The following is a 12,600-nucleotide window of genomic DNA, read 5'->3' as shown; positions in this document are numbered from 1 at the left end:
GGACAAGTGCTTGTCCAGCCAGCAGCCACTGAGCAGAGTCGTGAGAGACAGAAGCGCTGCTTTCTGGTGATGAGCACCCTGAGGAGCGGAGGTGACAACTGGACGGTCCCCATAAGCATGCTTCAATAAACCTCACATCTCCTGGCAGCCTATCCCATGCCCTGCGACAACTGGCACACCTGGCAAATGCGGGGCTCCTCAGCTGTCACGTGAGCCTGCTGTGCATCTGGCACGCGCCTGGGCCCACATCCACATCACCTCCAAGGAAGCCACATGAGCATGCCGCTGGCTGCCCACCCTGCTGTCTCTGACCCGTAGTCCCATGCACTCTGCCAACATCCAGCAAACGCTGTCAGGTGAGAACGTCAGTGCTGAAGTGAGAAGATCAGCCTCCACGGACAGCTCCTGGAGCTCCCAATGCCAGCTGGAGAGACCCTGGCTGCCAACGGGGAACAAAGCTGCTGTACCCAACAAGTAGGGAAGTGGGGTGGGACCAGGGGCTCTGCAGCACCCAGTACTCCCAGAGCAGGAGCAAACATGGTGAGTGATGGGAGCAGACCCCCTGGCAGGTTGGCCTCCATGGGCAGACACAGCCTGTGGCTCCTCCTACCTGAAGCAGCCAGTGACACCAAGGCACCTGACTGCAGTGAAGGACACCGCCATGGGGGCCAGTGACCACATGTTCTTCCTGGCTTTCACGTGCTCCCCTCCCCTCTGTCCCGCTGTCTTACTTGGTGGGCCCATGCAGCCAGCTAAGTGCAGGCTCTCAAGGACACTTCAAGAAGACATGAACACCTCCCTCTAGGACACGGGCACCAAGCAGGCAGGGCAAACATGCTACTGATGCTACTGTGTGAAAAGCAAAGAAGCCTTGAAGAGCAGCCATGGACACTGAGGTCCAGAGCAGCCTGCTGGCTATTCTGCTAATGCCCCGCCTCTCCTTCCTTCAAGCAGGAACAAGAAGCCCAAACACTGTCATTTCTCAGACTCCCTCGTCCAAAGGGTACTGATTTAGACTCCACCAACAAACAAGAGGCGCCCGTGCAAGATGTAGGAGGTGACGTGAGAGACTGCCCTCCCTCTGGCCACAGCCGAGGACTGGGGCTGATGGCAGGCATGGAGCCCGGCTGCTCCTGGCAGGCTGTGGGCACAACTGGACCACTCAAAGCAGTCCTGGGGTCAGGCAGCTCGCCCTGACCACCACCACTCCAGATTTTGCAGGCGTTTACTCAATTCCCCTCCTTAAATCCATTCTTACTAAAATCTACCCAGAGAGTTTCCGTTTCCTCATTGATACAGATGAGGAATTGGTCGGGTGGAGTCTGCAACGAGGAGGAGAAAATCAAATGAAGGAGCGAGCAGCATGAGCAGCAGAAAGAACTCCCCCACCAGGAAAAAAAGGAAACCCAGCACCTGAGGTGTGACGGTAGCAGGAAATACATCTCCAAAGAGGGCGAGAACCATGTTCAGCAGGATTCTCCTGGGTGCAGGCTCTCCTCTACCAACTGGTCCCCCACAAATGTCTACTGCACAGCCATTACATGCCAGGACTCTAGTGTTGGAAATAAAAACAGAACGCTTACACTGGAAAGAGGAAGTGAGAGGGACAAAGGGAGCCGAGCGATGGACAAAGACGAGCAGCTGCAGGGAGACGCCACGTGCTGGGGACCAAGAACAAAGGGGTCCCTCCTGGTGCATGGGAGGTCATTGCCTGGCCAAGGTCAGGGAAGGTCTTCTGAAGGAGTTGCTGCTAGTACACTCCAGGAGCAAGGAGAGACCAGCACACAGGGCCTGGAGGGAACCCCGCAGGCACCACGGTCTGCTCCATCTGGCTGCAGTGCAGGAGTCAGGCCACTCAGGAGCCCAGGGGTGGAGCCAGAGGAAGTGCAGGAGACCAGTGAGGTGATCCAACCAAGGTCCAGCAGCGTCGGTGGAGAAAAGCAGTCAGATTCTGTGAAAGTGTTAGAGGAAGTACCTGCTCGTGGAACAGATATGCTAACTAATGAGAGAAGACCAAGGGTGCATTCGGGAGCACTAGCCACAGAGTGTGGACGGGTGAGGGCCGAGTCCCTACAAATCCCAGGTGCTGAGCAGGAGCCACAGAAGCCACCACAGGCCTCCAAGAAGGAGGCCTGGACACAGACTGCACTTCCCAGGCTGACCTGGCACTGCCTAGACAAGCAGGCACAGGATCCTCACTGATGGGCCCGTTCCAGGAACGGTCACTGCCGCCACGTAGACTGTCGATGAAGTCACGGCAAGGATGGAAAGTCGACCTTGGGACCATTTCCTGTCCAACTGCTTTAGAGAGGCCTGTCACTGTAAGACTTACAGTGAGACTGTCACCAGAGGCTGGCCACAGAACCTTCCGTGGCCATTCCCATTATCCCAACTGCTGCTTGACAGACGAGATCTCCAAGTCTTCTTAGGAATCTGAAGCTAAACGCAGGTTCAACAGCACGTGGGGTTTGGAGACAGATCTGTTTTCTGTGACATCCCTTCACCACCCCCAAGTGGCACTGCGGAAAAACGTCCAGTTCTACCATTCAAAGTGAGACCTGGCTCGTCTTCCAGACATCCAGTTCCCCGTTTTCTCGTGATACAATCTGTTGGCATATTATCATGCTTCAGTTTGGGCCATTGCCTATTTCTCCTTCCGACATCCACAGGTCTGACTTCTTACTCTCTCTCGAGTAGAACAACGACTCACCTGGACCCACCTCCCGAGTTCCGGCTCATCCATGAGAAGCACCCAGAGCAGCCAGCTGCTCCTCTGTGCCCCAGGGCAGGAGCACCAGAGGGTTCTGCAAAGAGGGGCCGGGCACTAACAGAAAGCACTGCCTCCTCCTCTTCTTACATGCTGGGCAAACGCCACTTCTTTAAAATTATGTATGTGATACTGTATTATCTGTAGATTTAAACCAGTAATAGTAAAAGGGATGGTACAAAATACTAGCTATCAACAAAGCATTTGAGTCTGATACTACTGGAAATCTCTGGAATAGAAAAAAGAATTTTTTGAGAAGTGTGCCATTAATTAACAAAGTTAGCATACTGTCTCCAAAGTGGAAGGAATGACAGGTGACAGATGTGTCATCTGCTGGAACATTCGTGTACCTCAGGACAAAGGTAGAGGAATAGGAATTTAAAAACAAAAACAGAAATAGGAAGAGTTTCCTGGACATCCCTGAGTGGCAGCAACGGGCCTACGGAGCAGAGTCACCAGAGGACGCGATGGAGCACATGGGTGAGGTCTGATACCCTGAAGACCTGAAGAGGACGGGGACTAAGAGAAGGCACCCACGAGAGACGGTCCGAGGTGGCCGAGGGCTCAAGCAAAGCTCAGCTGCAGACCATGGCAACCAGGGCACAGGCAGAGGTGCAGCCATGGGCTGCTTCCTGCCCAGCACAAGAGGGCAGACAAAAGGCTGCGCAGGAGAGCCAGGACCATGGGAAGCGGCACCGAGAGTGGGAGGTGAAACAGCGCAGGAAGAGCAGCCTGACCAACCACCATCCTCCTTTTCTTTCCTTTTTGGAGACTGGCCTCACTGTGTTGACCCAGCTGGCCTTAACTCACGGCGGGCTCAGGCAACCCACCACCCCAGCCTTCCCAACATACCATGCTTTTCACCAAGTTTTCAAAAGAAAAAGGAATGTCCATAGCCGTATCTGTGATACCCAAAAACTGAAAAGAGACCACGTGCCTATCAACAGACACAAAACTGGCCTTATAGGTACTGTGGCGACGTCTGAGCAACAGCAGGGAATGAACCGCTGGTCCACAGAAGAGCATGCTGGGTCTGGAAGCCACTCACGAGGGACCACACACTACAGAGTGCCACCGCCACGGGAACATGAGCAAGGCGACCAACAGCAGCAGGAGCAGCGAGGGCACAGCCACCTGGTGCGGAGGGGAGGCAGTGGTACTGAGTAGACATGGGCACAAGGAAATCCGCTGGGGTGAGGAGAAAAACTGCATCTCCACTGGGGCGGTGAACACGAGTCCTACATCCATCAAAGTTCGCAAAATTTGTTTTAAGACATTCATCCAAAGTCTGTTCATTTCATTAACTATAAATTATACTTCTAAATATTAAGTGTATTCACTACATTTAACACATCCAAATAAAAACTGTACATGGTAGACATAATATTTGAACTAAAATAAATACAATACCTTTGTCCACCTGCAAAGCTTCACTCCGGAGTGGCTCCCAATCAACTGATAACCTGAATGGAAAAACAGGGAACAGAATAAACTCATCCCCAGTTTTATAGCAAAAGTGATATTCAAATTTAGCAAAATCAGTTTTTTTGCTTAAATTATAACAGTCAACAATCCTAGAGCATAAAATATTAAAGGTTTAATTTACCAAATTAAGAAAATAATTGTAAATGTACATGCATTTAATGACAGACTCAAAAGGAACAATAAACTAATCCAAACTCACAAAAAAGGTTTTAAACCTCTCAGTACCTAACAGATCTTACAGGCCAGAATTCAGTAAAGCTCTAAAACCTCTGAGCCACACTCTAAACAACCTGACCAAGAACACACGGGTACTGGCTCCTAACAACAACAGGACACACTCTCTTCAAGGACCTGTGACAACTGTAGAAGAGGACCCTGTGCTGGGGGCCACAAAGCAGAAGACTGGGTTTCAAATGAGCGACCGGGAAACTATCACAGCAATCTTTGGGAGAAAACGTAGAATCAGAGTGAGACAAATACCGCTCCAGATTCTAGGCACTGCAAGCCAGTGTGCATGCTCAGCGCCTCCAGGACCTCGCGTTTAAGACTTCGAGCCACACAGAACGGAAAGCATGGACCTCGCTTCCTTTTTAAACAGCTAGAAGAGCAAACAGTAGAACATTCTGATTTCAGGAATCGCTCAACAGTTTCTCAGAGGCTTTGAGTGATCAGCCACGATCACCTTGGATCTCTGGCACAGGAAGACTCTTGCAGACAAGTGAAGCCAATGGAGAAAGACTGTCTGGATGGAGCAGAAGCCATCAGGGGCTGCTTGCCCAGTCTCCAGAGGCAATGTTTACAGGGCTTTATCTTAAATCCTGCACATAAACAAAGCACTGCAATCTACTTGAAGATGGAACTAATCACACTAAATAACTAATCTCTGATGCAGAACACACATTTAAAGATTACCCAGAAAACTCTAGGTCCTCTCCATGACTCCTACACGATGTTGTTGACGCTACTAGCATAGAAATCATGCTGTATTTTATTAACTAGTTAAATCTCTCTCATTCCCGAGATACACAATATTCTATACAATTCTGCACTTAGGTATGTAAAAAGTGCAAACTACAGGACAAACAAACCTCACAGGACACAATGCCAAGAGAGCCAATAGTACAAAGATGCTAAAACTCACAGTACAGAATTCTGTTCCCAGCCAGGATAGAACAACAGAGGATTTACTACTCACCCAAAACACCAAAAAGTGGGCAAAATATGAGAACCACAGTTTTCGGGATATGAAACATTAGGCAACAGAGGACAGTGACGCCAGAGACAAACACGGTTACTCTCACCAGCTGGGCCTGCTGCCTCCAACATCCAGGCCAAGCAGTAGGTGGGCAACCCCAAAGAGCCCAAGGGACCCACTGGGTCGAGGAAACAGCTGAGTCTAGGGAGAGTCTGGCTTACATCTGCAGGGCTGAGTGACCAAAGAAAGCTACACAGAGACCCCAAGACTGCAGAGGATCCCAGCATGAGCCCTCATGATGCAGCTGCGCACGTGGGTGGGAGCACCCCAAGGGCAGGAGACAAGCTGTGCTCCAGTGGGCAGGGCACACAGGTGGTTCTGACCCAACACTGAGGCCCTGTTAGCCCTCTGAGCTGGTTCTGATCTCACCTAACAAGTCATTAAACTCTTTCCAAGTAACTTACATCTGTACCATGTCCACAGGCATATTTATACAAAGATATCCAGCAACTAATAAGGTGAAGTCAGGTTTGGAATCCACTTACACACTGCCAGGCACAAAGGATATGCAGGAAAACATGGCCACCACTGTGCAAAATAATCCCTCCACCGAAGGGGCTGGCAAGGGCAGAGGTCAACGTAGGAGCACATGGAACAGCTGCAACTGTACTCCAGGGACTCAAAAAGGTGAGAGACCCAGACCCAGAAAAAAGGAGCTGAGCTCCTGGAGGTGAAAGCCACACTGACAAGGTTAATAGAACAGATCGACATGGAAAAGACTGCCCACTTAGGACAGAGCAAGACACTACCTAACACGAAAACTGGAACAGATGGACATGGAAAAGACTGCCCACTTAAGACAGAGTAAGACACTATCTAACACGAAGATTGGAACAGAAAAAATAATTTTAAAAAATGAGCCATATTGTCACATTCAAGAAGCCTGCTATACACATAACTGTAGCCCCCAAGGAAAGGGCGAGAAAAATGTGTGAAGAAATAATAGCTTGTCAAAATTTGGTGAAAAGAATCAAGAAGGTGGCGGAGGATTGTGCAGTATAAGCAGAAGCCCAGTACTGCAACTGGAAAAAGAAGAAATGGAGGAAAACACATTGATAAACACTGCAGGTTGAGCACCCCTAATCCAAAATTCCAAAATCCAAAATGCTCCAAAATTCAAAACACTTTGAGTACTGGCAAGATGATTTTGGATTTGGGGATTAAGGATGTTTACTTGGTATAAGTTTATGCAAACATTACAAAATACAAAAAAAAAACCCGAAAGCCAACACCACCTCCGATGCTGTGCATGTTGGAAAAGGGAGAGTCAAAGTCAATAATCAAGAAGAGATCTTTGAGTAGTGTTCCATTCAAGGAACACACAAAAGGCGAGTGGCTGCCAAGCTCAAGTCAGAAGCAACATGAACAGGACGGTGGAGCACAGCTTTCAAGTGCTCAAAGAAAGCTGTCAACCTGCACTTCTGTACCCAGCAAACACAGCCTTTGAGAGTGCAAGCAAAACAGCCTTTTTCAGATACAAAAAAGCTGAAAGAATTCATCATCAACTGAAAAGGAATGCTGAAAGGACCTCAGGCAAAACATCGCACTGTTGATGGTACGGCAGGTGCGAAACCTGAGTGAGGCAGAGGTGCCATCCCCAGCACCAAGGGAAATAAATGAACAAGAAAACGAGTAGGAGATCCGGGACACTCTGGGCTGGGGCGTAGAACAGGGGCAGCACACACTATGCATGCACGAGGCCCCGGTTTGATCCTTACCACCAAAAAAAGAAAAAGGATGTCTTCAGGAAGAAGGAGAAAGACGTCGGACACATCACAGATCTACACAAAGGACTGAAGACCATAAAATACAGTATCTACATGAGTAAAAATGGAAGGTTCTTTTTTCAGAATATTTAATTCAGACTTTTTTTTTTTTTTTTTTTGGGTGTGTGATGCTGGGGATCAAGTCCAGGGCCTACCCTTGATGGGCAAATGCTCTATCACTGAGCTATACTCCCAACTCAAGGGCCTTTCAAATCATGTAAATCCTTAACAAATAGCAACTGTTTAAATACACCAACACTGTGTAAAATGGAGAGTACAGTAACAACTGCGTGAAGGTCAGGGAGACAGAAGTTCACTGCAGTAAGGTCACACCACACACAAAGGGGAAGTATTCTTTAACCAAAATGCCTGGGACCAGACATGTTTTGGATTTCATATTTTTTTAGATTTTGGAATATTTTCACACACGCAGATATGTTGGGGATAGGATCCAAGTGTAAAAATGAAATTCATGTGTGTTTCATACAACCTTTCACACACATTTCACAGTCTGAAGGTAATTTTATATGGTGTTTTCAGCGCACCTGAACTTGGACCTAGACCCATCACAGGTCAGGTGTAGAATTTCCCATTTGTGGCATCACATGGGTGCTCAAAAAGTTTTAGACGCTGGGTTTCACGGTGCTCAACCTTTACCCCTCAAAGACACACTGATGTGGTAAAGAGGTGTGGTTTCAGGCCTCGAGCAATCACCAAAAGACAAAGTGCCAGAGCTGACAAGCCAGCAGATCTGACACACAAGGAAACAATCTGAAAGAGAGTGGAAAACAGAAAAGGAAGTTCAAGAACAGGAAAGCCGAACACAAACAGCCTGACAACAGATCTAATCTACCACAAAATCAGCTCAGTGGAAACAGTCCACCCAATAAAAACCATTTCGGTCATGAGCACCGGCCGGCACCCACTCCCAGACACTGCCTCCTGGTGCTCTGCATTACCAGAGCTGTCATGTCAAAGGCCCCCCATAAGGACAAGGGACGGAGAGGACAAGGAGGAAGGTCAGCCTCCGGACTCCAAATTCACCACTTGTCTCCAACGAGAACCCAGCGTTTACAGGCGGCAAGGTGTGGCTGCACAACTCCAGAGGGACATGTCTACCAGACACAGCGCCATCAGCTCCACATCACACCACATCAACCTCCCCTGGACAGCAGCCATGAATGACGGCCTCTTCCTCTGCACACTTGATCCGCACTGACAGTGACACCACGAGCCCTGCAAGACACAGCGTGCTGGTGCCCACAGCCACCACACTGGTGACCCCAGAAACAAGAGGCCGCCTCTTGCAGCTCCACGTGACACAGTTGCTGAGCTGACCAGGAAGAGGCCGCATCGTCCCTCCTGGCGAGCCCTACTGCATGCTGCCTCTCCTGGCCACCAAGGCGGATGTGGGAAGTGGTGCTGTCACAGTTCTGGGCTGCACCTTGCTTCGTGAGGGCTTCCCGGAGAGCAGGCGTGAGCATGGCTCTTCCTTCAACACCCTCCTTCTTCCCTCTGTTCCTGAACGAACTTCTCTCTTCCTGCTGCTCCTCTTCTCTCTGCATTAAAGTGAAAGAATGAAATGCAGACTTAGCACCATGCATCAAAAAGACCACCACAGACCAGGAGGGCCTGGCGGCAGCAGGAGGCCCATAGTAGCTGTGGCCTAATGCCCCACCAAGAGACCGCAGTCGTCAGACGAGCATCCGCAGACACACCAGGTCCTCACTCCAGAAACACATGGCCACGGAACACAAGCCAATAATGCACTTGAAACCCTCCACCCGAGTCTGGCAAGCTGCTCGCTGACTCAGGATTTCAATGTCCTCACCTGAGACAGGAGAAAAGTAAGTGTCTATGAAGCAGAGACGCACTGGAGAGTGAAGGACATGCCATCGCCTGGCACAATGTCTGACACACACTGTCCAATAAATGGCAGCTCTGCCAGAAACGACCCCAGCAAACCCCAAAGACAGGCGAAGCAGGGCTGAACTGCCCACAGCGCCACCTTCTCAGAGAGCAAGGTACCCCAGCACCTTTCAGAAGGCCCCCTGGGGGAGTTTCTCTTGGGTGACAGAAGGGGCACACTTGAGTAATCCAGAGGAGAAATAAAACTGACTGCAGCTCATTTCGATTCTGGCCATGAGAAAAACGCAGTGGCGCACTGATGAGTGTGAGCAGACCAGCACACCTGTCTGCAGCTCAGTCACAAGGTGACCCTCACTCACCTGCCTGCTGAGCAACTTCCTCCCTTCTTCAGATCTTAGGTATATATATCTTTTAAGGTTTCTCCACATCTTAGTGGAAGACTGCAGAGTATTAATGATTTGGAGAGACAATGGTCTGTGTTGTACTGCAGAGGAGACACTCATCAAATCTTACTTAGGACTGAAGAATCTAAAAGAATGCGCCTGGGCAGTGGCCCTGCCCCTGCACCCTGGACGACCCTGGGCGCCTGTCCACTCTCAGGGTCCAGCCAGCAGCCCTGTGAGCCAGTGATGAGATGACCTGAAGATGAAAATGCCTCACAGGGGTACAGATCAGGATCTGCTGCCAACTAGGAGATGAGGAGGCAGGTGGCCCAGCCGATGGCCGGGGCAGGACAAAGACATGGGGTCTGCGGCATCACTCCACCTACCTCTGGGAATATTCCACGTTCCGACCTCCACACGTGAAGCGTAAAACAAAACTAAGCATTGTTAAAACTGCACACCACAGAAGCAGACCCACAAAACCAGGCACTGCAGGGACGTGCTCCGGAGGAGGGAGTGCAGAGGCAGCAGGCTGGAGCGTCAAGGCGCCACCTCCACTCATGGGCCGGAGCCCGGCCTTCCAATGGTTAAGTATGGCCAAACGCAAGGCTGACGAGCAATCTGCTTCTGCTTAGAGTGGTGTCAGCTGCACAGTTCCAGATGGAACTGAGAAACACTTATAAACAAACATCAGTCATCTGCTCTTATTGATGATAAAAGTAACCCATCTCATGCTAGGCAATTTATAGGAATAAAAAGCTCTAGTTCTTATTTCATTAAAATATTTTAAAATAGAAGAAATCCTTTGGCTTAAAAACAAAACAGCCACCACCTCTCTACAGACCTGAAGAAGCGGACACCACCAGGAAGCTGTGGAGGGCCCAGCAGGCCACAGCGAGGGCCGCCCTGCCTGCAAGCCAATTGGCTCCTTTCCTGACCACAGAAACGCTGGCGCAAGGTGCCCTCGACACCTCTGCCACCACACAGCACCACCAGGCCGCCTGCTCCCTACACTGTGGTCTCAAGCAAATGCTCCTGGCTCCCCTGCAAAAAACAGAGTGTGAAGGGCGGCCAGGGGCGCCGTCCACGCCCACTCCCAGGAAGGGTCCACTCTGCAGTGAGTGCTGCTACCTCAGGCACCATCACAGAGGCCGCGGGGAAGGGCCCTGCGCACTTGGGGAAGCCCACTTCACACCCTCGGCTCCTGCAGATTTGGTCCATTCTCCATGGGTGGGAGCAGCGTCACCTCTGAAAAGAAGTGCACAGGCTCAGAACGCTCCCAATTCAACTCCAGTCTCCCAGGTGCAGACAGAGCCCTTCACGTCCAGAGCACAGCACTGTGACCACCCCAGAAGACCCACGGTCTTTGTCTTATTTATGGCTGTTAAATGGCCTAAGTGGGGAAAATGGAGACCCAAAACGAGCGACTGAGTCCGGAGCGTAGCTCCATCCACAGTGCCAATGCCACCCTGCGCTGTGCTCAGGGTCTGCTGAGGAGAGTCCGCCTGCAGCCTGCACGTCCAACCCCTCCCTCCCACACATGCCTCCGCCTAGGAGGACACCCAGTTGCCTCCAACGTAAAAGGAAAGCCAGGCGTGAGCCCTCATGGAAACAGCGGCAGGTGCGTGCTAGGCTTCGCACCCCATGACTGTGCGAGTCTTACACAACCACCAAGGACGGCAGCGGCCTCCTCCCCTTCACCCAGAAACCAGGCTGCCTGACTGTGCCTGGATGGACAGAGGCAAACGGCCACGTTAAAGGCTCCAGGGAAAGCACCACAGAGGTGCCTCAACAAAGGAGCCGTCCAGCACAGAGCATGTGTTTCTTCTGTTTTGCTGGTCCCTGTTACCATTAGCAGACTCCCTTCCTTATCAATTCACACAGGCCAGGTTGTTCAGAGACCATTTTCTAAGTTGCCTGCCTGGGCCAGGAGCAGGCCAGCAGAGGATGCGTGTTTCGTGGAAGTAGATTAGACAAGTGAAGAAATGCCTCAGAACTCCCAGACAGCCATTCCTGACAGGGACACAGTCCACTCGATCCTAGAGCTGGTGGTTTTCAACACTGAAAACCTTTTTTGCTGGGCACAGCAGCACACCTGCAATCCCAGCTACTAGGGAGGCTGAGGCAGGAGGATGGGGACTTTGAGATCAGCCTTGGGGGCTTAGGGAGACCCCATCTGGGGGTGGGGGCGGGGATCTTCTTCATACAGTTTTAGTTGAAGTTTTACTTGAGCAAAAATCCCCCTGCTACAGTTGAACCCTTGTCGTTGGGTCTCTACTGCTTTAATACAATTATTATGACTCCCTTGCCACAGCTGTCCATCGTGACTCGCCGCTTTCTGTGTACACCAGGTCTTCGGGATGCCTTCTGGACCTGCCTTCTGACCAGGGTGTCAAGAGTTTCCCTGATACAGTGATGCCATTCTGGATGGCCTCACCGTGATCACCTCCAACCCCGCTGCCATGCGCTCCAGGCAGGGGTGGGTGAGATGGTTTACAGGCAGCGTGCTGTAGGAGGCAGGTCACCTTTTGCGTCTGGGTGGAGAACACACCACAACTTAAACGTAACTGAAACGCACCTCATGTTACTCCACTGCAGCAAAAGGCTACTTTACAGTCAGAACCAGGCATTCAGGGACCCTTCCCTAACTTACGTAGCTGGTAAGCTGAAATGTCTCTCTGGTACTCATCAAGGTTTGCCACTGATCTCCCAAACTAATGACACTGACGCTGCTGCCTGCTGGAGCAGAACGTGCTTTAGGAGTATTTCGCAACACTTATTTAGAGGAGAAAGAAAAAGGAGCAAGATACTGCTTTATGCTAACAAATCACAACATAAGAGTAACAGATTTGCCCTGCGGTTCCTGATCCTGTTCTCTGAACTCTACAGCTTCCCACTTAGGAAAACCCTCCCCACAGGCAGGCAGCACAGGACAGTGCGGCAGAGGCAGAGGTGGGGTCTGGGCTGGAACCCACCCTGGGCCAGCCCTCTGACCAGGACTCACTGCTTGACCTCACCACGTTTCGCCTGCCAACCTGGGCAAAGGTACAATGGAGACAACACTGGAGATACCTC

At 50.8% G+C, this 12,600-nt stretch overlaps 1 protein-coding gene across 4 annotated transcripts in view; it reads right to left on the bottom strand.

The window, feature by feature from the left end:
- Positions 1 to 12,600, bottom strand: part of LOC124970805 (S-adenosyl-L-methionine-dependent tRNA 4-demethylwyosine synthase TYW1-like) — a 149,782-nt gene that overhangs the window by 110,853 nt on the left and 26,329 nt on the right. For all 4 annotated transcript variants that reach the window (XM_047534411.1, XM_047534413.1, XM_047534414.1 and 1 more), the window contains exons 8-9: positions 8,718 to 8,832; positions 4,178 to 4,230 (exon numbers count right to left, since the gene is read on the bottom strand). In XM_047534411.1, coding sequence (XP_047390367.1) covers positions 4,178 to 4,230; positions 8,718 to 8,832 — 168 coding nt within the window. The remainder of the gene's footprint in view (positions 1 to 4,177; positions 4,231 to 8,717; positions 8,833 to 12,600) is intronic.

This window comes from Sciurus carolinensis, chromosome 18 (assembly GCF_902686445.1).
Source record: "Sciurus carolinensis chromosome 18, mSciCar1.2, whole genome shotgun sequence".
Lineage (NCBI taxonomy): Eukaryota > Metazoa > Chordata > Mammalia > Rodentia > Sciuridae > Sciurus > Sciurus carolinensis.
This window is presented reverse-complemented; position numbering and strand designations above follow the sequence as displayed.